The 26903-nt window shown below is 54.9% G+C and overlaps 1 protein-coding gene across 2 annotated transcripts in view; it reads right to left on the reverse strand.

Moving 5' to 3' along the window:
- Unc5a (unc-5 netrin receptor A) overlaps window positions 1–26578 on the reverse strand; it is a 58848-nt gene extending 32270 nt beyond the window's left edge. The window contains exon 1 of one of the 2 annotated variants that reach the window (XM_059262891.1): window positions 26356–26578. In XM_059262891.1, the coding sequence (XP_059118874.1) occupies window positions 26356–26425 (70 nt within the window). In that variant the 5' untranslated portion in view covers window positions 26426–26578. The remainder of the gene's footprint in view (window positions 1–26355) is intronic. The other variant, XM_059262890.1, reaches the window with a different exon arrangement.
- Between the last annotated feature and the right edge of the window lie 325 nt (window positions 26579–26903).

Here is a 26903-nt window from a genome sequence, read left to right on the forward strand (position 1 = left end):
GCCACGCCCCCATTTCCAGAGAAGGAAGGGGTGGGGCTTCTTAGCCAGTGAGGAAACACATGGCCAGGCATGAGGGGCATAGTTCCGCTCTGCATGGCTGAAGGGCAGTAGCCCTCTCTGGCACCCTTGAGAAAAGTGGTCAGGGGGCCATGGGGACAGGTCTCCCCTTTGGTACCACTTGTCCCACACAGAAGGGATTTCTTGGAAGTTGGCTTAGCCTCAGTCAGTCCTCTTGGCTGAGATTCAGGGAACAGACAAGCGGAGAGGTGAGGTGGAAAAATCTCCTTTGCCCTTGCAGCTGGCTTCCTCTAGGAAATGTTCCTGGGACTCCAGGGACAGAGACTCCTCAAAGCACCAACCGCCAGCCAAGCACAAAGCCAGCAACCCCTAGACAGGTTCTCAGGGAGGTGGGGGGGGGAGAGAAGGAGGTGGGTCACCCCCCTTTGGAACCCAGGAGCTCAGAGGGGAAATTGAGTGTGAGTTCGTTAGGGAGCCTGTAAGACTGGCTGGTGGGAATGAATAATGGCTCTCGGCTCTTGTACCCTGCGCCCTAATTCACCACCTAGCTCCTGTCTCTACACCACTCCCTCCCAACCTCCCTCCAATGCCTCTGACACTCAGCTCCTCCTTTCCCGTAGATCCACAGGCTCCTCCCCACACTCCAGTGACACCATGGTACAGTTCTGTAGAAGGAAGAAGAAACAGCTCAGTTCCTCAGCAGGAAACAGAGCCCGGGGTGCCGCCCGACTCAGCCTCACCTCCCAGCTCCCTTCTCTTGGCTTCCCCACTGAGACTTCTCCAAATGCCTCCGCCCTTAGACTGGGTCACCTCTTCCAATGCACCTCCTCTGCCTTCTTGTCACACTCAGACTGACCTTGTCAGGCAGCTTCGGGGGTAAGAACTCTATTCCCAGGCCAGAGCAAGGCCAGGCTGTATGATCTGGGCACAGCAGAGCCCTCCACTCCCCGGCCAGAGTGGGGTGCAGTGGTGCTATCATCTCACCCCACTGAGCCAGTGTGACCGTGGCCATCCAGTGCCCCAGCCCTGGGACACATGTCTGCTCTCCTCGTTGCCTGCAGACCTTGTTGCCACAAGCTCAGTTTCCTGGCTCTTGGTGCATCCTGCTCTAATGCCCCCGTGTCTGAGCAACCCAGCGTTACCTCCATCTCTCTAGAGATGCGCTAGGTGATTTGGAGGATGTAGCAAGGGTGGGGGAACAACAAAGGAGCGTTCAAACACAGTGCTGTGGGAGCCGAGGAGGTGGCTGTGCCTCGGAGCACATAGGATGTCAGAGAGACAGTAGTAAAAATGACCTTGTACGGAGAGCACAGAGATATCAGCAGGTGGGATGGCCAGACACAAGTCAGGCAGGGGGCAGAGAAGGGACTTCAGGCTCAGGTACTGGGTGCCTTTAGCTGCATCCCTGGCCTCCCTCTCTCTTTTCCCCACAAATAGCGGCTCCATTTTCTTTGAGGGGTCTACCACTGTTCCATAATTAGCCAACTGGTTTGGATGAAACCATGCCTTAAGAGTTCCAGGGTGCATCCTGATTGCCTTCAATCAACTGTGTCTCTTATCTTGGGAATGGCAATTGACTTGAATGGGCATGGAAAACAGTCAATGAAGTCCTAGGAGTGGGAAAAGAAGTGAGGGTCGGAGCTGCTGCAGCCACCCTGTCACCAGACGGCATGGAGAGTCTGGGGCTGAGAGAACAGTCCAGAGTGACTGAGTGTGTGGATCAGGCTTGCATGAGTTAGCCCTACCTGTGGGCTTTTCAGTTACAATAATACCCACTTACAGCCGGGCGGTGGTGGCGCACACCTTTAAGCCCAGCACTCAGGAGGCAGAGGCAGGTGGATCTCTGTGAGTTCGAGGCCAGCCTGGGCTACAGAGTGAGTTCCAGGAAAGGCTCCAAAGCTACACAGAGAAACCCTGTCCCCCCAACAAAAAGAAAAGAAAAGAAAACAAAACAAAAACCACTTCTATTTAAGTCTATTTGAGTTGAGTTTTACATCATATTGCAACACAAAGATTCTTAACTGAGAATCTAGTTTGGCTAGACAGTAGGAAACATGAGCAGAGAGACAAGAGATGAACCTGGCAAGACAGGTCAGAAAGGAACTTGAATGACAGGTTATTTCTTCAGGCACCAGGGAGTCAGAGGCCTTCTTAGCAGGAAAGTGTCTTCCTGGCATCTCACATCAGCATGAGCCTCACCAACCCCTGCCTCCTACCTCACTAGCCCCCTGACAGAGTCAAGCACTAGAATCCAGTTTGTTAGGAAACATGGTAACAGTACTAGTCCATTTTTTGATTACTGTAACAGAATACCCGAGGCAGGCTAACCTTATAAAGAAAAGAGGTTTACTTCATTCAGAGTTTTGTTTTTACATTGCTGAGATTGAACTTGGGGCCTTGCACTTGCTAGGGAAGCACTGAGCTGTACCTCTCCACCCCTTAGCCCACAATTGTGGAGTTGAAAAGCCTCCCTGGTTCAACCTCTGGTGAGGATCTTATGGAAGTTGCCATCTCAGCAGAAGTGTGCCTGGGAACAAGAGGTCAGGTCACCAGATGGAGCCAGAGCACTGGGGAGGGCCGGGCATGCTCTTCTTATAATCACCCTGTGTGGGAACTAAGGGACCATGACTACTTTAATCTCATCTGAGAGCAGAGCCTACAATACACCAAGAACACCCCCCCCCAGGCCCACCTCTTAAAGGGCCCACCACCCCCTTCACCCCTGCACCAAGAACCAAGCCTCCAGCACGTGAACCACTGGGGGACACTTGAGCCATACCCAGCCACAGCAGCCACTCTGCCTGGGACAAGATCTGAGAACTTCAGTGGATGCCTACAGGATGAGTCTCCACCCACAGGGAGCTCCACACTGGACGGCCGGCCCTTTTCAGTGACTTTCTCATGAACAGTCTGGTGCACAGCACGAGCCCCATGCATCTTTGAAAGTGGGTAAGTAAATTCTCCAGAGAGCTCTTAGGGGTGGTGGTGGGGACCCCACAGGATAGCAGAGGTCATGGCTGGCAGAGCACAGCTCTAATTAAACTGGCTTTTAAGTATGTGAGGTGCAGGGAGCTGTCCACGGACTGAACCGCTGTCCAGGGCTAGACTACTGTCCATGGTACTAATGCACCAGTCACGGCTAACTTCGCAGCCAACTGGCTCTGTGGCTGCTTGGAAAGAACTAAAAACATCTTAGGAACCTGCGCGGGGCGGGGGTGGGGGGGGGAGAGAAGACGCCATAGCCTTTCCGTCCCTGTTCATCTCTCTCCCAGAAGGCCTTCTGCACGAGGCAGATAGGCTGGCAGAGGTCCAATCAGCCAGTTCCCTCTTCACGACCGTGTCTCCATCCTGGTGCCTCAGCTTTCCAGGGCTGCAGGTCCCAGAAGGGCTCAAACGTCAGCTCAGTGCTGGGGACCCTGGAGAAGCAAGCCAGGCAGAGACAGGCGCTGGGAAGGCAGCTGGAAAGACAGACTGCATGCCAACAGCAGTCTCCAGAGGGCCTGGCAGGTGACTCTAGTCTTCATGATCTCATGGTGCCTGAGCTGGACAAGAGTCCCGAGGGAGGGGTGGCCTCCCTGTGATGGTAAGGGCAGGTAGCTGGCACTGTTAAGAGTGCAGATGTGAATATGGGGTAGAAAAGTCCATGGGTCAGAGCTCAACATGGGTGCTGGAGCATCGCGGTGGGGGCGGGGTAGGGGGAGGACAGATTAAACATGGGTGCTTGAGTAGCAGTGGAGGTAAAGGGGCGGGGTGGAGAGGTGTCTGAGAGCAGAAGTGAGTGTGGGAGAGAAAGGAGCTGTGCCTCCTTGCAGACTTGCATGCAGACGGGGCTAGCCCGTGGTCATGGCTACCCAGGCATTTGGCTGTGGTGGGGACTTCCTCCATGGCATCATCTTCATGGGGCAGAGGGCCCTTCATGCTCTAATTTTGCCCAGGAACCATTCTGGTTCTGCAATCCATGAACTTATCTAAACCCTTCTGGAAGCAATTTATATTTCCAGCCCGTATCACCTCTAGGGGAAATGATTTTCAAAGTTTGTTCCCCGCCGAGTACAGCAGGATTTCCTGTTATTGGTTTTAAACCTGCCTTCTCCTGAGCGTGCCTGGGGGCCGGCGAGGGGAGGGGCTGCCTCTGAGGCAGCAATTTAGCCGAGGCCCCTTCTGGCTGATTTTCTAGACTCCTTTCATGTTTTCTCACGGACTCTTCTTCCTGAGCTTGTCCCAGGTGGGCCAGGATGACTTTACAGGACCGGTCCCCTTTCGACATAGCTCGCTCGCTCTCTCCACAGCCACTCGGCTTTCGGCAACTTTACCTCTTACCAGCATAGCGTCATCTCTGGAGATTTCAGGGCCACCATTCCACAGATGAGCAAACTGAGTTACAACAGCACACAGATCTGTGACTGAACACCATTTCCCCACAACTCTGACTGGCATGCCTCTAAGAAACCATAACCACAGTGGGCCACACTGCAGGGTGTGGTCACCCTCAGCCCTGCGATGGGGGAAAGGGGCATGGATGATTTCTCCAGACCCCTTCCCATCCTGTCCAGCTCACTGAGCTCAGAGATGTCCTCTGCAGAGCTCAGTGATCTCATATGTTTGACAGGAGGGAAGGGGGCAGAGCCAGGCAGGAAATGCCAACACAGGAGACAAGCGCATGAGAGGTCGAGGGGCATCTGCAGTTCCTGGGAAAGGAGTAGGGCCCTCCTGAAATCTGGACCTCGGTGGCTGGAGAATCCTGGATGAGGGCTGCTCCTGGCCACCCCGTAGGGGCCCAGTGGCCTCCACCTAGACAGTGTCCATCCCATGACCCCAATCCAAACTCAGAGCCACATTCTGCCCTGCCCAGAGCCTTTCAAGTTAAGATGTCCCCTAATGCCATCCTTCATCAGTGTGGCATTTTACCACCATTCAAGAGAGTTGAGATTTAACTGCGAACTCCATAATTTTACCATACATAAACTCTTCCAGATCTTTTATTTAAATGTTGAGAGAGAGAGAGAGAGAGAGAGAGAGAGAGAGAGAGAGAGAGAGAGAGAGAGAGAGGAGCTTTGATTCTGCCCAAAAGCACGTCTCCTACTTCTCCAAGCAGGCTGTTCGGCCCCCCGCATCTTGTTGCTTTTCTTTCTTGTCAGCTATTCCTTGATGAGAAAACAGTTGCTTCGAATTCCAGATGAATCCATTTCTAAGACACTTTTTATACAGGGCGCCTCTACGCTCCTGCTCAGGTGTACATGTAGTTCCAATCATCTCTACACCGCCCTCCTCCCCACTCAGCTGCACACCTGCACATCGGGAGGAGCTCAGAGATGTCCTCTGCAGAGCTCAGTGATCTCATATGTTTGACAGGAGGGAAGGGGGCAGAGCCAGGCAGGAAATGCCAACACAGGAGACAAGCGCATGAGAGGTCGAGGGGCATCTGCAGTTCCTGGGAAAGGAGTAGGGCCCTCCTGAAATCTGGACCTCGGTGGCTGGAGAATCCTGGATGAGGGCTGCTCCTGGCCACCCCGTAGGGGCCCAGTGGCCCCCACCCAAGAGCATTTGCAGGAGACTGGCATACTGTACTGGCCAGTGGCCACTGTTGCCAAGGGAGAGACAGGGCTGGCTGTGAAGGGTGGGCCTCTGGAGCCAGCAGCAAGGTCACCTTCACCCATGGATGCATCCATCCCCAGTGCCCAGGGCCACTGTCCACTTCTAGGTGTACAAGCCAGCGAGGCCCTATCCTCAGGCTCAAGCGGTGTGTGAGAACACCTGTCCTCCCAAGGAAGCCAGGCCAAGCTCTGTCTGTCCTTGGCAGTGCCCCATAGCACGAGGGGCTTGCCCACATTGCCTGGGGTTTCTGAGCACCTCCATGAGATGCAGTGGCCCTTGGAAGTCCCAAAGAGTTGGTGATTCCCAGCCATGTCATGCAATGGCCGGAGAGGCCCACACACTGCTGACCCCTCGCACCCTTGATCTGCCTTTTGCCTGCTGCACGGGTTAGCGTCTCTCCTCACTGTAGCATGAATCTTAGAGAGTCTTATTAATAAAATCAAACCTGAGGCCAGTTGTTGGGGTGAAGCTGGAAGGTCAGAGAGACAGAACAAGCCATAGCTAACCTCACCTGGCCAACTTCTCAGCTGATCTTGTTTCCTCAGACTGGAAGCCTCTGTGTCCTCATATCCGAATGGTTCTCAGCTGAACTGTGCTGCTCAAAACCTAAAAGCTTAACCAGCCAAATGCTTAACCAGCCAAATGCTTCTAGTTCCTGGTCCTCACACCTTATATACCTTTTTGCTTTCTACCATCACTCCCTGGAATTAAAGGCTCACTTTCTGGGATTAAAGGCGTGAGTCATCATGCTTGGCTGTTTCCAATGTGGCCTTGAACTCACAGAGATCCAGAGGGATTTCTATCTCTGGAATGCTAGGATTAAAGGCGTGAGTGCCACCATTTTCTAGCCTCTGTATCTAGTGGCTGTCTGTTCTCTGACCCCAGATAAATTTATTAGGGTGCACAATATTTTGGGGAACACAATACCACCACACCTCACCACTGGTGCAGGGTAGGCCCAGCCTGCCGGCAGCTCTGGCCTGGAACACTGAGGCTGCTCCCCAGGGAGCCCTGATAACAAGCCCACAGCTCCACAGAGACCTGGGAGGGAGACAGACACTGGCAAATTGAATTGTAATCAGAGACTCCATCTCCCAGCACTTTGGGACAGCTTCCCTCAGAGGCTGGGGTGGGATGGGCTCACAGGGACACAGGTAGAGGACTGGAGGGGAAGTACTTACCTAGTCCACCTGGTCTGTCCCTAGCAGACTCTGTGCCATTGCTACGATCCTGACATCAGGTTCTCTGACTCCCTTTCCTCCCCTCTTGGCATTTTTCTTCCCCTTAGGGTCCACAGAGGAGAAGACTCAATAGAAAGATCTTTAAATGAATGGCCCCTCCCTGGCCCTGGGGAATTTATTAGGGCTGAAGTGATGGCCGAAACGGGACAGTAATCCAGGGAAGACAGGGAGACGAATCAGGCAGGCTGGACCACTAATGCCATCCATGGATCACAGCAGGGCCTGGGAGCAGATAGCCACTTCTCAGCCACAGATAGGACAGAAGAGAGGGGAGGGGACCCTGTCCAGCTCCTTTGTTCTCCTCTGCATGCCTGACGCCTTGTAATTATTTCATTTCTTCACCTGCTCACTGGTGTGTGGCCTGTTTCCGCCCTTGAGCATCAGCTCCATGAGGGCACACATGCAGCATCACTGGACGTCCCAGAGCCCTGGCATGTCCCAGAGCCCAGAGCAGACAAGAGCATTTGACAACCACTTGTTGAAACATGAGGTGATGTATGAAAGAACGGATGGGCAGACGAGTAAAGTGATAAGTGAAATCATCCAGGGCAAACCCACAGCCTGCACCCCAACCTGTCCTGGAGAGGAAGCCAACCTGCACCCCAGATTGTCCTGGACAGGAAGCCAGCCTGCACCCCAGATTGTCCTGGACAGGAAGCCAGCCTGCACCCCAGATTGTCCTGGACAGGAAGCCAGCCTGCACCCCAGATTGTCCTGGACAGGAAGCCAGCCTGCACCCCAGATTGTCCCGGACAGGAAGCCAGCCTGCACCCTAGATTGTCCTGGAGAGGAAGCCAGCCTGCACCCCAGATTGTCCTGGACAGGAAGCCAGCCTGCACCCCAGATTGTCCTGGACAGGAAGCCAGCCTGCACCCCAGATTGTCCTGGAGAGGAAGCCAGCCTGCACCCCAGATTGTCCTGGAGAAGAGGCCAGCTTGGAGGATGCCTGGAGACCCCCCCTGGTCCCACACAACAGCCTAAACTTTCTCTCCAGTTGTCCCCCTTTACGTCAGTGCTGTCCCCTGGCCTTAGCCAGGACCTCTGTTCCAGATGCCAGACCGACCACTGCACCTGCCAGGGGACTTAAAAAGGTGAGTCTTCAGAGAGGTCAGCCTGACCCAGGCCCTTGGTGCCCCTCTCCCCCGGGGTAAGCAAACTCTGTCCACTCTGGTTGATGCCTTTTCTCCCTGTCTTCCACCAGCCATTCACTGGGATCTTTCTAAAGAACAAATCTGATTACAATGTTTTCCTGATTTCAAGTCTTCAACAGCTCCCATCCTCTCTGGAAAGGATGAAACTCCTTGATATGGAGGTAACGGACAGGTACAATGTGGGCCCTACAGATCTTCACAGCCTCAGAGTACCATGATATAAGAATGGATGGCCACTGTACTCATTCGACAGGTGAGGAAAACTGAGGTATAATTAAGCAGTTCCAAGTGGTAAACTCCAGGTTAAACAGTAATAATAAAAATTGTGATTAGAGCCAGGCAGTGGTGGCGCATGCCTTTAAACCCAGTACTCAGGAGGTAGAGGCAGGTGGATCTCTGTGAGTTCAAGGCCAGCCTGGTCTACAGAGTGAGTTCCAGGACAGCCAAGGCAACACAGAGAAACCCTGTCTTGAAAAACAAACAAAAAAAATTGTGATTAGAGCAAAAAATGGAGTCAAGTATGCCCACACAGCTTCTCAGGAGGCTGAGGCAGGAGGATCACTTGAGCCCCAGAGTTCAAGGCCATCCTACCAACATAGCAAGACATCGTCCCAAAAATTAAAAACAAAATCAAAGTGGACAGGCATAGATTCCCTTCGTGACACTGTCCTGAGCAAGTCACAATAGTAACCTAGTTCATCTTCACCAGCTTGTAGCCACCAGGCTGTTAGCCTGGCCTTTGAGCTCTCTGTACCTCAGTCTCCACACCTGAAAGATGGGGCTCACACTCACAGCCCTCTTCAAAGCTCCACCGTGAGGCTTCAGAGAAGATGTGTGACCACGCTCAGGGCAGAAGAGTCTCAGCTGGGTCATAACACAGTGGCAGTAGCCTCTGAGGAAGATGGCGTGTCCAGTGAGGGACTGAAGACCTCAGCCAGGAAGCAGTTGCCATTGCCCAGGATCTGGGAGGAACAAGTGGGGAGGGGAAGCAGGGTGGACTAAAAGGATTTCCAGGAAGGACCAGTTCTGGGCAGTACAGAAGGAATCCAATAGGGAACCAGGACACCAGCCAGGTGTGGCGGAGAGGTGTGCATGTCACAGAGCCAAGACACCAGCCAGGTGTGGTGGAGGGGTGTGCACGACCCAGAGCCAAGACACCAGCCAGGTGTGGTGGAGGGGTGTGCATGTCACAGAGCCAGGACACCAGCCAGGTGTGGTGGAGGGGTGTGCATCACCCAGAGCCAGGACACCAGCCAGGTGTGGTGGAGGGGTGTGCATGTCACAGAGCCAGGACACCAGCCAGGTGTGGTGGAGGGGTGTGCATCACCCAGAGCCAGGACACCAGCCAGGTGTGGTGGAGGGGTGTGCATGTCACAGAGCCAGGACACCAGCCAGGTGTGGTGGAGGGGTGTGCATCACCCAGAGCCAGGACACCAGCCAGGTGTGGTGGAGGGGTGTGCATCACCCAGAGCCAGGACACCAGCCAGGTGTGGCGGAGGGATGTGCATGTTACGGATAGGTGGGGAGCAGGCCTGTATAGGGACCAGCCCATACCCACACCAGCACTTCTTCCATTCAGTGGCAAGAGGTACCAACCCAATAGTCACCCCTTACAGGGCTGCTGGACCCTGTGTACTTGCTGGCTGGCTGCAGGCTTTCCTGGGAGGAGAAGGCAAGTGTCCTTACTATGTTAGAGAGACAGGTGGTGGGCAAAGGGGTGCCTGGCACAAGGACGAGGACAGGGGGGTTTAGGGATTCTACACCAGTTGACTGAAGTTGCCAGCTGCAGCCACATAAATCGTGCCCTGGCCCGGGCTGGCGTCCATTAACATGAAAGATTCCATCGCACTTTACAGCCTCCCTGTCTTGTACGGCGACAGCAGGTAATTAAAACAATAATTGTTTTCTGATGTTGCTTCTGCTGAACGATAAAAGCTTCCAGTTATTTTCCTTTCACTGGGGGGTGTGAGTCAGTATTGAGGGAGGGTCTGACCCAGGGAGTGGGGGCAGGGCCACAGGAGTTTGGGAGGTAAAGTTTGCACAGCATTCTGTATGGTTGTCACAGGAAGGCCTGAAGGAAAGAGCCTGGTTCTGGCTCAACACACCATACACACATGCATGCACACACACACACACACACACACACACACACACACACACACACACTCGCACACATGCATATACACACACACTACACACACATACATATATACACACACACCATACACACACATATATATACACACACACATACATATATGCATACACACATACATACATACCTACACACAAAGACAACACACACACACGCACACGCACACGCACACACGCACACACACCCCTCTCTGGAGAGAGCCACACAGCTTGGAAGCCCCAGGAAAAAGAGGGGAAGACCACGACCAAGAAGGCTCTCAACAATGGACCCGAGGAGACGGTCTGCCCAAAGCACGGGGGACGCTTCACAGTGACTCTTGGACACCCAGAGAGGGAGGGCCAGACCTTGGAGTGCAGCTGATGGGGAAGAGAGAAGGCTGAGGGCCTGGAGCGCCAGTCCATTAACACGTCTGCTTCCCGCAGATCCATCCATCATCCGCCCACAGGATCAGTGAGCATAAGAAACACAGTCCCTGCCCTCAAGAAACTTAAGCTGTAGTGGAGGGAGGCCTAAAGAAGAGATGTAAACAATTCAACAAAGAAGGGCCACCCCACTGCTGATAGAAGAAACTAAGGCAGAGAGAGAATGGCAGGATCCTGGGAACGCTGGGCGTCTAGGGGAGGCCTCTCTGCGGTGACACCGAGTGAGGCGGATGGACATGGAGAACCCAGGAGAAGATGGAGGTTGAAGCTTCTGGGCCCCCGGAATGGATCTGGGGCTGCATCCTCAGACTCCACCATCTCCATTCCGTCACCTACCCTGTCTGCCTTTCCACACTCGGACCCATGCCCGCCCAGGAAGCTTTGGAAGTAGAGGTGGAGCAATGACTGCTTATACAGGCAACATGAATGACATCATACTTGGGGGTTCCCTCACCTTGGCCCCCCACTGCCCAGGAGGCCTACAACATGTCACCCCAATACCCTAATGCTTAAGACAAACACTTCTTAATCACTAAAAAAATGAAATGATTTCATGTGAAAATGTTAATGTATTCAAGATCACAACCATGTACTGTGTCTGACAAATTAGCACCAGCCCGAAGCATTGTTGGTAGCTACATTTATCCTGGTGATGAGACACATACATATGCGTGTGTGAGCGTACACACACACACACACACACACACACACACACACACACACGAACTCATGAAAGCACGCATGAACGCACAGAGGAGTGGGAGAGTGGAGAGGACAGCACTTGGCTGGGGGGTGCAGAGGAGGAGAACCAGAAGTCCGATAGCTCACTGTAACCCCATGGTCAGTTACAGGGCCACAGAGTCTCAGCTGACCCGCTGCCCTCCTATGCCCACCTGGACCATGGAGCCCACACCAGGCAGGGCTGGCTGGCCTTGCACGCAGGCCGCCCACAGACTTGGGGACCAACAAAAAAGTGCACCGTGAGATGAGAAAAACAATTTTACAAGAATTCAGTGTTTCAAAGATACGCATCAGGATGTCAAGAAACGGGAAGCCCATTCGTTGCCGGTGGAAACACAAATGGTGCAGGTGCCAGGGAAACTGGCTGTTGCTCCTGAGACGGTTCATTGCAAGAGCCACAGCAGCACCACCCTAGGAAGTGTGCCCAAAGGGACGGAGAGCGGGCATTTAAGCAAATAGCAGTGCAGAAATGTTCAAAGCAGCATGGCTTACAGTGGCCAGAGGTGGGAGCAGGTAATAGGTGGATTTAAACAGGCACTTCAGCCTTTGGGGCCAGAGATCAGGAAGCTGGCTGCTTACTTTAGACCTCTGGATGATTTTCTTTCAACTCCAGTGTATAGAAAGTGAAGCTGTGACCTCAGAACAGGGAAGTAATGAAAAGCACAAAAGAATGCACTAAGTTCACGGAGCTGTGAGGGAGAAGGGGCTTCCCTCACTGGGGACACGTCCATGCGCTCCTCAGCACCATGTCTCTCGGGATACAGATGCTCAGGGTCTTCTCTCCTTCCCCCGACTCTCCAGTCAGTGTGTTTCCTTCGCTTGTGACCGAGTGCTGACCTCTGCTACCCTCCTCTACCCTTGCCCCTGGCAGCTGCATTACCCAGCATTCTCTGGGGAAAATATTCCAGTCACAGCTGTCTCAGCAGAGTCCTCCTGGCCGGGTGGGGAGTGCTCTGTCCCCAGTGCCCTCTGGCCTGCCTTCTCCTTAGCCTTCCTGCCTACCTTGTTTTCTGGTTCCCCTTTTGCAGGAATTCCCAAGTGAATTTTATTAAGGCAAGAAGGCAGAGGTGCTGCAGGCTACCTAGAATTTAGGATTTGTGTGTGTGTGTGTGTGTGTGTGTGTGTGTGTGTGTGTGTTTCCTTCTCTCTCCTGTGCATAAAGTGTTCTGTGTAACCTACATTACATTTGGTACAAATCACTCTCCAGTCTGTGGTACCAGAAAACAAAAAACTTGTTTCTTTACATGCAGCAGGGCCAGCGAGCTGTCTCCATGAGCAGACATTTGCCATGGGAGCCTGAGTAGCACACAGGACTATTAGCTGTCAGGAGGGATGAAGACCCCGCAGTGGGGCAGGTGGCCTCTATGTCATGTCCCAGAGGCCACAGGTGGCCAGGTTCCATTTGCAGGACATACCCACAGTGGGCAGACCCAGAGGGACTTAAAGCAGGGTACTGTTTTTTAGGCCTGGGGACATGGAGGAACATGAGTGGGTGGCAAATGGGGTCTTGTTGGAATGATGAAAATACATTTGATAGAGGTGACAGACACACACACACCAAGTGTCATCTGACCGTGTACTAATTTTTATGTGAACTTCACCTTGATTAACACACACACACACACAGACACAGACACACACACACACAGACACACACACAGAGGCACATACACACGAGCACGTACACGCACACACGCACGCGCATACACACACACACATACACACATGCACGCACGCACATCCAACTTCGCTAGGCCTCTGTAAGCTATTTTGCATGTTGGTATTTGATATGAGGAGACTGGGAGACAGCAGGCATCCAGACCTTTGCTTGGCAGTCTGGAAGCTCCAAGGGGCTCAAGTGGCCTGCCTGACCTTCTCCCTGCACCCAGTCCTGCCCCACCACAGCCCTGCCTGAGGCCTCAGGGTCAGCTCCTGGATGGTAGAGGCCCGAGACTTTCTTTCCATTGCATAACCAAAGCAGAGGAGTGTCTGGCCCTGGGCTCAAGCTGTGACACAAAGCAGACCAGAGAACCAGGCCTTCTGATGTTCTCAAATCGGTTAACAAGATCAGATGTGGCCCAGAGGAACTTTCAGTCACTCTGATTCTCCACTGTGCCTTTCCAGAAGTAACGGTGGCTTCGAGTAGCAGTGAATACAGAGGAAGCCATTAAGCGTTCTCTTCATCTGCACGGTTTCATGTTCAAACCGGAACACACCTTCTGCTGTACCCCCAGCTGCCTTCCTCCTGACAGCCCCTTCTCAGCTCAGATGCTGCTCCACAGAGAGGCCTTTTGTGATCACCCAGCCTCATCTGTGACCCTGACTCTAGAAGGCCACTCCCATTCAGTGCGCCTGTGGTCATTGGCCCCTCTGCCCGCCTTCCTAAGCAACAACAAAAATACATAGTCCTCATTACTTATCTGTTTGCTTGTTTGGGATCACCTCCAACCTTCACGTGGGTTCTGTCAGGGAGGGGAGCAGCTGCCTTGCCCACTGTACTATTGTAGTGCCTGGCACACAGTAGGTGCTTAAGGTGAAGGCATGTCCATCTTGCCTAGCCCAGTCCCTCAGCCTGTCCATTCTGTCTTCCAAAGAGCTGAGGCTGGGCCCTGGCTCTGAATGGTGGTCATGTGACACATTAGTCAAGTCATTTCTCTGAGCCTACCTCAGAAAGAGGTAGTGTGTGCAAGCACGTGTAACCCCTCAGGCGGTGTGTGCAAGCACGTGTAACCCCTCAGGCGGTGTGTGCAAGCACGTGTAACCCCTCAGGCGGTGTGTGCAAGCACGTGTAACCCCTCAGGCGGTGTGTGCAAGCACGTGTAAACCCTCAGGCGGTGTGTGCAAGCACGTGTAAACCCTCAGGCGGTGTGTGCAAGCACGTGTAACCCCTCAGGCGGTGTGTGCAAGCACGTGTAAACCCTCAGGCGGTGTGTGCAAGCACGTGTAAACCCTCAGGCGGTGTGTGCAAGCACGTGTAAACCCTCAGGCGGTGTGTGCAAGCACGTGTAAACCCTCAGGCGGTGTGTGCAAGCACGTGTAAACCCTCAGGTGGTGTGTGCAAGCACGTGTAAACCCTCAGCAACCATGCCGCTCCCTCCCCTCCCCTGCTCACGTTTGTTCCCTGAAGCCCTGAGTGGCTTCCATGCCATCTAGCTCTAACATTCTTCCCTTTCTCTAAGTTGCCAGTGGCCTCTAGACATCTTCCCTGGCACACTAATGCCGGCTATCTCCCTGGCATGCTTCTGAGCACAGGCTCCAACAATGGCTCCTGGCTTGGGCACGGCACACCCTCCCAGCCTCAGTTGTCTGTGGCCTTCCCTCATGACCGCCCCAACCCCTTCTCAGTTCCCACTGATGGCTCTTTGACTTCCCGGAGGCTTTCTCAGCAGCAGCCATTTCCCCCAGGGGCCCCCTTAGAAAGGGACCCAGGCTCACAGCGTCACAACCTCTTTCTTACCACAGGTCTAACGCCTGTGCTTCATGTCCTGATTGCACCTCAAAGCTGGTCTGGGGATATAACCTCAACCCGAGCACTAGCTTTTGGAGCAGGAAGGATAGGGAGGTACAGGAAGGGACTTGCATGTGGCCTGTGTACTGAGGCTGAGTGCTGTGCACAGAATGGACAAGCAGCCTCAGTGTGACCAACCAGAGGGAGTGGGCAGGACGTATGGGTGCAGATGTGTGGGCATGTGTACAGGGCAGGGGTCAAGACAGGGCAGAAGTCAAGACAGGGCAGGGGTTAGACAGAGAAGGGGCTTAGACAGGGCAGGGGACAACCTAGGCAAATTAAGGACACTGGTTCGTGGGGATGCATGAAGCCAGAAGTGAGTGGAAGAGGGGGTGTATGAGACATTAGCAATAAAGGCACACAGTGGCAAATGGTACACGGCATGAGGAATGATGTCTGCTAAAGTGACAGCCAAGTTCTAGCCCACCCAAGACGATGAGCTCACTGCCTGGCTCAGATCTTTTAAAAAAGATTTCTTTTTATTAAAGCGTGTATGTGTGTGTGTGTGTGTGTGTGTGTGTGTGTGTGTGTGTGTGTGTGTGAGTGTGCGCGCACATACTGCCCTCAGAGGCCAGAAATGTAGGCTCCTCCTAGATCTGGAGTTACAGGTGGTTGTGAGCTGCCAGATGTACTGGGAACTGAACCAGAGTCCTCTGCAAGAGCAGCACACACTCTAAACTGCTGAGTCCTTTCTCCAGGCCCCAGTTTAGATATTTTGATGTATCAAGAAAAGCTTGTGGCTGGGCGATGGTGGCACACACCTTTAATCCCAGCACTCAGGAGGTAAAGGCAGGCAAATCTTTGTGAGTTCGAGGCCAGCCTGGTCTAGAGAGTGAGTTCCAAGACAGCCAGGGCTATACAAGGAAACCTTGTCTCGAAAAACAGAAACAGAAACACAAACAAACAAACAAAAGCCTGTGGTCTGATTTTCACGTGGACTCTCTTTTTCAGAACGCAATAGCTGCTGCTTGAGCTGGATGCCCTCACACAGGTTCTGGCCACCTCTGGGTGGGAACTCTACCTTCTTCCTGGATCAGGGGGGCTTGTAACCAAGACCCAACAGATCATCCAGCATAGACCTAGAGCAGAAAGTTCCTTGATCAAGGTTCAGATGTTGCTGGATCAGCTCAAAGGACTGAGAAAGCTCTTGGGACCAATCTCTGGGCCCTTGGAACCTCCAATACAGTTTCCTCCTCCCTCTCCCCACGCTCCTATGCCGTGGCCTCACTCCACTCATCACGTACGATCTTTCCACACAGGAAGAAATAGTCCTGGCCCTCCATCCCAGCCTGCTAATCTCTCCATTTCCAAATGAGGAGAGCCATTAGATCCTGATTGACCGACCCTAGGCTGTGGTCATGCTGGACCAATGCTATATCTGGAGAAAGGATGTTAAGAGATCTAAACAATGGGAACAGAGGAAGCCAAACCCTGGAAGTTGGGACATCATTCTAACAAGCCCAGTTCCCTAAGGGAAGAACCTTCTGGAGCCCGTGGAGACGGAGTAAACCCAGCTTAGCTCCAAGCTCTTTACCAGAGTCTTAGGCCACCTGCACCCTCCCTTAGTCTCCCACTGAGTCGTCTGCAAACATTCCCACTGCCACAGCCACCTCTCCCATTGCTTGTTAGGAAGGCCTTGCTCCACGTGTCTCCTCCCAGCGGATCCTGACAGCTACTCAGTATAGAGCAGGCCACTGTCCCCTAGGACACAAGCCGCAGCCTGGTGGGGTGGGGTGGGGTTGGGCTACCATAATGGATCCAGAACTCTTAAGGTTTCTGCCCTAGCCCGGTCCCCATCTATTTTCTGTTTCTGACATCACTTCCCCAGGCTCGGAGCTCTGAATCATGTTTGCCTCCTCCCCCTCTCTGCCCCCCACATGCACCATCCAGATACAGCATCCTCATCCGCAGTGTCTCCCACATCTATCTCTCTTACTCCAGGCTTGCTGCTTGCTCACTACGAAGGGAGGCTCCGTCATTTCTTGCCTGGATGACCGCGGCAGCCTCCCGGCTGGTCTCCTTGCCTCCAGCCTCTCTCTGCTGCCATCCATCCTCTCCGCACCGCCAGATTAATCTTCCTTAAACACTGCTCACTGCCTGTCACTCCCCAGCTCAAAGACATGGCCAGCTCTATTGCTCGCCGGCCCCCCACGGGTACCGTCTGCTCCAGCAGGCCGCTCACATGCAGGCCATCTCACGGCCTGTCCCTCTCTGCCTCCTCCTACGACTCTCTGGCCACCACAAGCTGAGAGCTTGGCTTATGTCACTCTCTGAAGCCCCAGGACATCAAGTGGTTTGTTCTTTCCCAGCTTCCCTTGGCTCTCAAATGTGACTGTGACACTGCCGCCTCTCGTCTTTGCAATCCTGGGGACCAGACCTGGCTTCTAGGCTGTCACATGTCATACCTGGCCAAGTCACTCCGCATGACTCAACCTTCACCTCAGCAGCTTTCCTTCCCAAGCCTCCTCATGAATGCTTGTCACCCCAAAATAAGCATCTTCCCAAGATGCCAGGCCTTGACACATTCTGCCTATTTTGTCAAGCAAGACCCCCCACTCGCTGCCACACACACATATAATCCAAGAGACAGAGGCTAAAGGGCATGGATGTGTGTAGTCACAGAGAGTCCAGCCAGTAGCTCAGACCCACCAAACATTTGCTGTGGGCTGGCAAGGCTGCATGTTCTCAGAGAAGCGCTCTCCCAATGCTGGCAACCCTATTCATAGGAGCCTTTCCACCTGTATCTTCCAGGTGAGGAGGCTGAGGCGCAGGGGGCTTATATAATCGATCGGACTCAAGCAGGGTGAGGCGCTGAACCCAAACCAGCAACCCCTGACTGCCTTTCAACCCTTACCCAACAGAAGAGACTGCTAGGAGAGGCCCCAGGCCAGCAGCAGTCAAAGGCCCTGCAAGGAAAGTCTGGAGATGCCTCCTCTGCTTGTCGGTCACTTCAAAGGGCTGGGGTCAGCCTGGTATGCAGTTATGATGCACTGAGACCAGCGCATCCAGGCTCAGGAGAGCAGACTGCTGTAACTCCAGACTTCTATAAGCCAGTTGATACCATTCCAGCATTTGAAATAGGCTGTGGCAGAAACATTTACATCAGGAAAACTGTCTGTCAGCCTCTCCGAGAACCTGTTGTTCAGCCCTGACCCAAGCACCATTGCTGGGGAAAGGGTGCTGACCCCTCTTAGAAGCTGGTCTGGGTCTGAAGGGAAGGGATCTGCAGAAGTCCAGGTGAACTGGATCCCAAAAGACTGGAGGGAGGTTTCGAGAAAAGTGCTGGTCAAAGGCAAGAGACCCAAGTAGGCTCAGCTTGTGAACAACAAACCCAGCATGAGAAGATGGCCAAAGGCAAAGCCACAGAGGAGGGCTTTGCGGCCATTTCACAGAGATGTGTGGGTGCAGGTCCGGCGGAGGCCCACAGGGGATGTTAAAGGCTTTGGGGAGGTGGGGGCTTGGAAGAAGAGGACCATGAAAGGAGGATCTGCACACCCGTGGGGACACTGGCATCGGGAAGTGCTAATCTACCCTTGGGTTTGCTCCTTGGTGTAGTTAGCAGGGTTATGAAATAAATGGACAAAGTGGATGGCTGTTTCTACCCGTGCCTCCTGGCTAAGAAGCTTCAAGGAGTGGCAAGCCATCTGGATGGCAGGACTACGGTTCTGTGGCTTCAGCCCAAGTATTCTGCATCATCAAAACCTCTGACTAATTAGTGGCTCACACATGAGCAGAGCATTTGAGTTGGACTAGTAAAGAAGACTGGAGTATCTGGGGGTGTCTGAGGGAAGAGATAATTTATTTTCCCCCTACCTGGGCCTATGAGGATACTGTAGTCTTGGGAGTCCCTGGCACCCACATGGGGACTGTGAAGGGAGAAGTTATTGGGGAATGATACCAATGCCCCAAGAACTGAGACAAAGGATGGGCCTTGGATCCACACTGTTCTTTTTGGATCCAGCCATGCCTGAGACCAGGGTTACCCCGGCTTTGCAGTTACATTTGCCATTAAACTCCCTATTTTTGCTTAAATGAGAGTTGACTTTTTCAATATTTGCAACAGATGCACTTAGTGTCCCACGGTGCTTAGTGCTGAGGGATTGCCAGGGTGAGCCCCTGGGATGAGATACACTGGGGCACACTGGGGAGGTAGGTGCTCCTAACTACACTGGGTGAGACCTCACTGAGTAGGCTGGAGATGCGCCCTGAAGAGGGGCACATGGGGCAGGCAGGTGCCCTGTCTTCACCAAAACAGGGAAGCATAGCCCCGGAAGAAATAGACCACAAACACCTGGAGGAACTTACCAGAAAGGATTCTACCTCATTATAATAAAATAATTTTGAACAAGTTCCTTTGGCTTGACACTCCCGGGCATAGGTGAGAACATCCTCCCTAATTATAATCAGTCCTTTTGGCCTGGCCAGCCAAGTGTGGGAAACAAAGACTCAGGTGGGGTCCGGTGGTAAGATGTGAACTAAAAGGTGGGAAGGACCACACAGACCATGGCTTCCTGCTTCCTTCCATCAGGCCAGGGAACATCCAGAGAGGCCAATGAGATGGGACACAGGACAAGGACTGGAATGTGGTCACAGTCGCCACTGTTCACATGTGCCCTCCCATAGCTGGGGCTGACTTCACCTGCCTCATGGACTGGCAAGGTTTTGATGAGACCTCCAGGCAGAGCCTAACACCACCATCAGGGTGCCAATTAAAATAAAAAACGGTGCTAACAGGCTACAGCAGCCCTCCCCTTCCCATCCAGAGTTCTTTCTCAGTAGGAAAAAAAGCGTTTAGGAAGCCTGTGGCACTTGCTTATAATACCAGCACTCAGGAGGCAGAGGCAGGAGGCTCTCGGTAAGTTCCAGGCCAGCCTGGTCTACAGAGCGAGTTACAGGACAGACAGAGATACATAATATATAGAGCCTGTCTCAAATTGGAAAAAAAAAAAAAAAAAGCTTTAGGGCGTCAAAGATCTAGATTGGGCCTCCAGCCTGCCTAGGGTGGCGGGTTTTGGAGCAAGCAAATGCTGCCTCATATGCAAAATGGGGATGGCCTCCACCAGACAGTTGTGGGGCATCTTCCTACCCCAGGTCTAGGACTATACTCCTCACCCCACGTCTAAGGGGTCGGGGCAGGGCAGGTAGGGGCGGGGCTGCAGCCCTAGTGGAGGCTGGACAGAGCTTCCCGGGCGGCAGCCAAGCGCTCAGCCAGGAACTTGTTAACAGACCCCGAACAAAGAGCCGCTAATCCTGCGGGCGGCCGCGGGCGGGCTGGCGGGCGGAGGGATCCCGCCCCTTGCCGGCTCGGCCCCAGCTCGCAGCGCATTAATTAGGCCGCGCGGGGCGGGGACCACAGCGCGGGCCTCCCTCCCGCGGGGACACCGCCCGGTGGGCCCGCCCCTCCCGCAGCAGCTAATTGCATCCGGACTCGGGGTCTCACTGGCTCGGGCGATTGCGGGCCACCGCCGCCCACGTGTCCCGCAGCCTCGCTGGCTGAAGGAACCCCGCCCACCCAGCCACCTTGACAATTGCGTCGGGGCGGGAGGGTGCGGGTCTGGAGGCTGTGGGTCGGGTCGCGCAGCGGGCACAATCACGAGAGACGGGAGAAGGAGCGGGAAGAAACGCAGACCGGAGAAAGACCTTCAGTGCTTCTGCTTCGTCGGGCTCCGCCCCAACTAGGAGAGGGTGGAGTCTAATTCGGGGGCTGCTCCCCCTACGCGATCCCGGGAGGAGTTGCTTGGAAGGGGCAACAGAGTTCACTTTATAACATGGCTTTAGGGTCTGGTGGGATACTGGGTCAAGAGTTCCCTTCCCAAGGTCCCTGTAAAGTCCCTCAGGTATGTCAAATAAGCAGACTCCCTAGCCCCTCATTCCCCAATCAGCTACGTATTTGCCTGGAGCTCAAGGTGACCCTGAACCTTCCAGAGAGACACAATGGTGACATCCAGACTGAGGAGGAACCCAGCTTTGGGTGATGGCTGGCCTCTGGTGCTCCCACCATGATCCAATTAAGAGGCAGGATTTTCAGGGTTCCCCCCCTACCAAAACGGGCCCTAAGACTTCCTTCCCCATTTTATGCTCTTCTGTAAGGTGCAGCTGCCACTCAGGGCTCCCCCAGAACCCACAGGGTCTCCCCAATCTTAAACAGGGCCAGACTGAGTCAGTCAGCAACCACACCTGGAGAGGGGAAATGGCTTCTATATGCTCGGCCCTCTACATCTAACTGACAAAGAAAAACAAGCCAGACATATCCTGGAAAATGGATCTTCTCCTCAGGCTACCCCGAGCTAGTTGCTCAGCAATGTCCTCTTCTAGACAGCCCCACTCTCCTGCTTCCCACCCAAGAGAATGGAACCTCCTGCCCTATACACCAGTCAACTGCTTGCATGTATTAAGTGCCCACCCGGTGCCGGTACAATGCTCCTGTAAGATGAGTCCTTTATGGTTGATTTTACACACTGAAACTGAAGAGGTGCAGGGAAGAGTGGAATCCAGGGTGAGGATTAGGAGGCATGGCAGGTGCCAAGGGCATGGGATCTTGGGAGGCGCTCACAGGGGATGGCTGTGTACTTGGCTATGTAAATTTGTACCCTTAAGCAACTCCATGCCTCACCCTGGCCCTGGCTCAAACCCAGTCCCCAGAGCTTGCCAACTCCCCCATCTACCAACTCCCCATCTGCCTGAGATACAGGCTCTGGATTTAAAATCTTCCTATGGTCTCTGCCCTCAGTGTCTGGAAAAGGGGCAGGCCTTCATCATCCTGACCTCCGGGTTCCTGCTAATCACTAGAGGTGTTCATGAGCGACAGCAGGACCCAGCTTCTTGGTTTGGGGACTGGGACTCACAGTTCCAAGCTTTGCCTTACAGCCACCTTTGGCTCTCTCCCAGAAGCCACCTGGCTCCCAGGCAATACAGCCAGCCACTGCCAGGGCTGCTGGTGTCTTTGGCAGGTGTGAGCAGTTCCTAAGAGAGCCTGCAACTGAATGCTGAGCTCACCCCAGGCTGCAGAGGCAGTTTCCCGGGGCATCAGCCTCTGCCTGGGGCTAGCCATCAAGTTCAATCCAGACAGTGTGAGTGATTTGTCCGACATCACACAGCAATCAAATGGGCAGAGGCAGAACTAGAATTCACATCCACCCAGGGCTCTGTGGCCACATCCTATAGGTAGAGATGGAATCAGCACATGGTCCCAGGACAAGATGAACCAAAAAAGTGATGGCCAGAATCCCACAACAACACCCTCTGAGCATGAATTAACCCAAGTCCTTATAGCATGCAGAGCGGCTGGATACAGAGTACAGTTGTTCAATAAAGTCTTTCTGTCCTGTCTGAGCCTGGGCCCTGCTGCAACTTAAGGCCCATCTCTGTCCCAAGTCCCTGTCTCCAGTGCTAGGGAAAATGGAGGCAGAAGACAATAAGCCATGAGCACCTGAGATGCTGAGGTCCACCCTGGATGCTGCGTCCCCACTCATCAGTTCAGCCTCCATCCTATAGATGTGGAAACAGGCTGGGAAGTTATTTGCCCAATGACATGCGGCTTAAATTGTAAGAGCTCTATTTGCCTCTAAAGTCCCTGTCCTGTCCTACCTGGTAGAAAGAGGCCAGAGCTTCCCTAAGAGAGAAGGACCCTCGGGGAGGGGGTGGGTAAGAGAGAGGAGGGGATTGGTCGGAATGATTACTGAGAGGCAAGGGACATTGGGGAACAGTGGTCTTGGGACCGGACAACACACAGGTGATGTGCTTAGCAATCCAAATCTTGGTATCAACTCTATTTGCACACAAAAACACTAGTCTGAAGAAATCAATGTCAGGGACAGGGTGGGCTGGAAAGTACCCACTCAACAGACACCGGCACACTTTTGTGGGTGGCCCGCTAAAGTGCACTCAAGTATGCTAACTTGTTGTCTACATGTATGTGTGACCTGGGCATAGTGCCTGTCCCCATGGGGGGCCTGGCCTTACCAGTCTCCACTCTGATAGGGTGTGGGAGTTTGTGGTCAGGAATAGGATAGATTAAATTTCTCTCTTCCTCCCTGCTTGGCCTTCAAGCCCAGACTCCAGCCAAGAAAAGAAAGAAAAGCATTAAACACTTGGCTGCTGTGATTTGGAGCATGTCAGGGGCAGAGAGCAGGGTATACAGTGTCACAGGCAATGACAATGTTAGGGAAGCACTGGAGAAGGAAGTGTCAGGACCAGAGGTATCTGTCTTCCTCACTGGGGAGACTTTGGGGAGACCTCAAGTCAAGGCTGCATAGGTTGAGAGACTGGCAGCAATAAAGGGGCCCGGCCAGGATCAGGACAGAGCCAAGAAGCCGGGATGCCAAGAGGGGAGCATGCTGGCAAGGCCAGGTGGCACCACATTCTGCAAGTCTGGAAACAGCTAGTCTGGTGGTGCCAAGCCCACAGCAGGCAGAACCCAGCGATGTAGCTGACCTCTGGGAGCACGGACCAGATGTTTTCTTCCTTCTCTCACCCCAGCCCAGCCCAGGGCTCAGACTACCTGCAGGGCCTGGAGAGCCGTGGGGAGCCTTCTCCTGGGCTTCCAGGGGCCTTAGGCTGGAAGAGGAGAAGAGGACGGGAGGAGCAGGAGATGACCACCATGGTGAGACAGGTGGGAGATAAAGGAGCTGGGGGATGGGAGTGAGCAAAGAAGGCTAGGGACATAGCAATGTCACAAGTAAGGCTGAGCGAGATGACTTGATGACAGATTAAATGTGAAGCGTGAAGGAGAAGGGAGAGCCAAGGGAGACAGTAAGGTTCCCGCCCTCTCCAGGCTGTGGGTGAGGGACCACAGCAAAGGCAGGGCCCCTAGCAGGCTGGGACAGCGGGATCAGGTTGGCTTGGCATGAGAGGGCCTGGCATCTGTGTGCACAGAACAGGTGCCTAGGTGGCAGCATTGGGGCCTTCACCTGAAAGGGCTGTGCACCCCAAGCTCATGGTACACAGCTGAAGCCTGTGAGCCTGAGAGTCATGGCGGTGCCGGGCAGGAAAGGGGATGTGACAAAGGCCAACGGTAGCTGCTCCTAGGCACCAGGCCTCTGGGTTGGCATGTTAGCACCTGGATCAATACTAATCCTGGCCTCCCGGAAGACAGCCTTTCCCAACGCGGGCAAGGGGGGAGCAGGCCAGTGAAAGGTTCAGCCTCTCCTGCAGTACCTCGGGCAGCCTACCCCATGCCTCTCTTCCCTTGGAAGATGGGGTCACCGGAGACAGGAAGACCTGAAGGGTAAGGAGTTGTATGTGCCGGCTGTGTGGACTGGTGTGTCAGGTGTGTGCCTGTGGGTGCAGGCAGTGCCAGGGGTAAGCCCAGGTGTGTTTGTGCTGAGGGATGGCTTTGTCTGAGTGGTGCTGTGTGGTACTGGGTGACAAAGGATGGGCCTGGAGGGCAGGGTCTGTGGTGGCCTGGTAATGCTGCTCCCCACCAAGCCCCTTGAGCCTGCCTGGTTGACCATTTTTCTCTCAGCCACTCACAGACACATTTTTCACCAGCTGCTGTTGCCAAGGAACTGATAGGCGGGTGCGGGAGCTAGGGTCATGGCAGGGGCAGCCTGCCTGGGTATCTGTCCACACATGCCCAGAGCTAGTGGGGGACAGTGAGATGGGCCTCTTTGAGAAGGAGGGCCACTCCTACCCCATACCCTTCCGCAGTTCCTTCCACCGCCGAGAGTTAATGCCAGAGACATGCACGCTCTGCTCCAGAGAGCCCCAAACCACTAGTGCCCACCCGTGAGCCCTGGGAAACCTCAGGCCAGGCCCCAACAGGTGCCCTGCCGATGGACGGTGCAGATCCCCCAGCTCCATGGCTTCTTGAGGTGCAATCGTTCATTCCTGGTTTGGTGCCCTAACCTACCAGTGCCAGTCACCCCTATCTTTGGTGCTCACTGGTGCAGTAGCACACAGCTGCCACATGTACGCAGCATATCAGTACACATCGGACCACACACACAACACCGCCCGTGCCACACCAGCCCCCCCGTTACCCAGGACACATGTCAGTCCACAGCCTTCACACGTGCTCACGAGGCAAAATGCAGCCTCTGACCACACAGCCCTCTCCCACACATCCAACTCAGTAAACATTTCCCGGGCACCTATTCAGTGTCTGGCAGCACCTCCTCCGTGTGCAGAAGCGCTGACACCCCCAGCTCAGGACCATGGCCAGGGGCGCAACTCACACCCGTAAACAAACACGTACACATCCAATGTCAGCTCAACCTGAGGATCCGTCAGGATTAAAGGGGGGGGGGGGGCGTCGGGAAGGGCTTGCTAAAGTGAGGGTTTAGGGTGCAGTGACGGAGATGCAGAGCAGGTGGGACAAGGGAGAGGGCTTGGGGGCGGGATGTGGAGGGCAGCGAGGCAGTGGTGGGGGAAGGATGCAGGGCCCAGAGACTCTTCAAGGAAGCAGCCATGGGCCTAAACCGTCAGGCCCTTGACTGAGGAGCTCTCCTCATTCTGGATTGGCAGTTCGGAAATCCACACCCTTAGGATGAACTGTGGCCTTGCCAGCCTGGGGAGCGCCTCGCCCGAGCAGGTTCAGGGGGCATCAAGCATGGAGATTTGCTTCCTTCCCATACACAGAAACTCGGCGGTGCCAAATCCTTGGGGGCCAGAGATTAGGGGACCCCTCCACACACACACACACACACACACACCTCAGCCTAGGTGCAGGCGTCCGGGAGAGCAGACAAAGCCTTTCTCCAAGCCCCCTCACGCAAGGTGGGCTAAAAGGCTGGGTTATGAAGGGGCTCGTTAGGGTGGCCAGCAGGACGAGTGGGGAGAAAGCAGGGCTGTGGAGTTTCAGAGAGGAGAAGCCCGCCAACCAACAGCCAACAGCAAACAACTCCCCCTCTTTCTCCTCTCCCCCTCCCGCCTCCACCCCCGAGCCAGGGAGCCACAGACCACCACAGGGACCCCAGTGCTTTGACTGCCGGCTGAAAGAGCTGGGGGCTGTTGGATGCCTCCACGCCTGAGTGTGTGCGTGTGCAAGCGTGTGTGGCGGGGACAGAGGAGGACACTGTGTTCTAGACGTGGGCAGAGGCCAGGTGCCAAGCTGGGAAATTGTGAGTGGCTGTTCGGGGCACTCCTACCTGGAAGAGCTATCTTAACACCCCCCCCCCCACACACACACACCCCATTTTCTGGGCACCAGTACATGGTCCAAACCCGCGAATCTTTGAGTCCTTCAAGTCTTGTCTTTCCAGGGTTATTCTAACCCCCCGACCATTCTCTGGGGCCGTAAAACCAGCAAACTTCCCCCACCCGGAGGCGTGGGGCGTCTACACTCGCCAGCCCCGTGCGCTGACAGCTGTTCCTGGACTTGGCAAAACCCAGGCTTCCGGGAGAGCGCACCGGGAAGCTGCGCAGCAGCGAGAGGCGGCCCCCGCGTCCTGCCCGGCAAAGTTTGGCCTCCGGGGGCTCCCAGCCGGATCGGCCGCGCGGGTCAGGGCCACCTCCTCCCCAGAGCTGAGCGTTCGCGCGCACGGTCCCCCGCAAGCCTCCCCAGAGCGCGCGCGGCGTGACTCACCCGAACCACGAAGCCAGGCGGCGAGGACTATGCCCAGGATCGCTGGCCACAGGCCGGGCCGGACGGCCATGGCCGCGGGCGGACGAGCGGGCTGGACTCGGGGCCCCGCGGGCGGGAGAGAGGCTGTCAGCGCCTCAGCCGAGAGCCCCACCTCGGGGCGCCCCCGGGGCCCATGCCAGAGGACGGCGTTGCCTCCGGGTGGCCGGCTGCGGGGCGCACGCGGCGCGTGGCTCCCCTGGGCACCCGGAGCGCAGCAATGCAGCCGGGGCGGAGCGCAGCGCCAGCCGCGCCGCGCACCGAGCCAGCCGCCGCGCGGAGCCCGCAGCCGGGGAGCGGGCCGGCGGGCGCCGCAAAATCCGGACTGGAGCGGCGGAGCGGGGCGGAGGCGGGGCGGGGCGGAGGAGGAGGGGCCGCGCGGCGCTGCGCGCGGGGGCCACCCCCGGCACCGGGGATCCCTTCGGGCAACGCCTGAGGCTCCCCCAGGGAGGAGCTGGGGTAGTGGGCGGGGAGGCCTCCCACCACCCCTCGCTGTCTCCAGGGATAGAGAC

Source organism: Peromyscus eremicus, chromosome 5 (genome assembly GCF_949786415.1).
Source record: "Peromyscus eremicus chromosome 5, PerEre_H2_v1, whole genome shotgun sequence".
Taxonomy (NCBI): Eukaryota; Metazoa; Chordata; class Mammalia; order Rodentia; family Cricetidae; genus Peromyscus; species Peromyscus eremicus.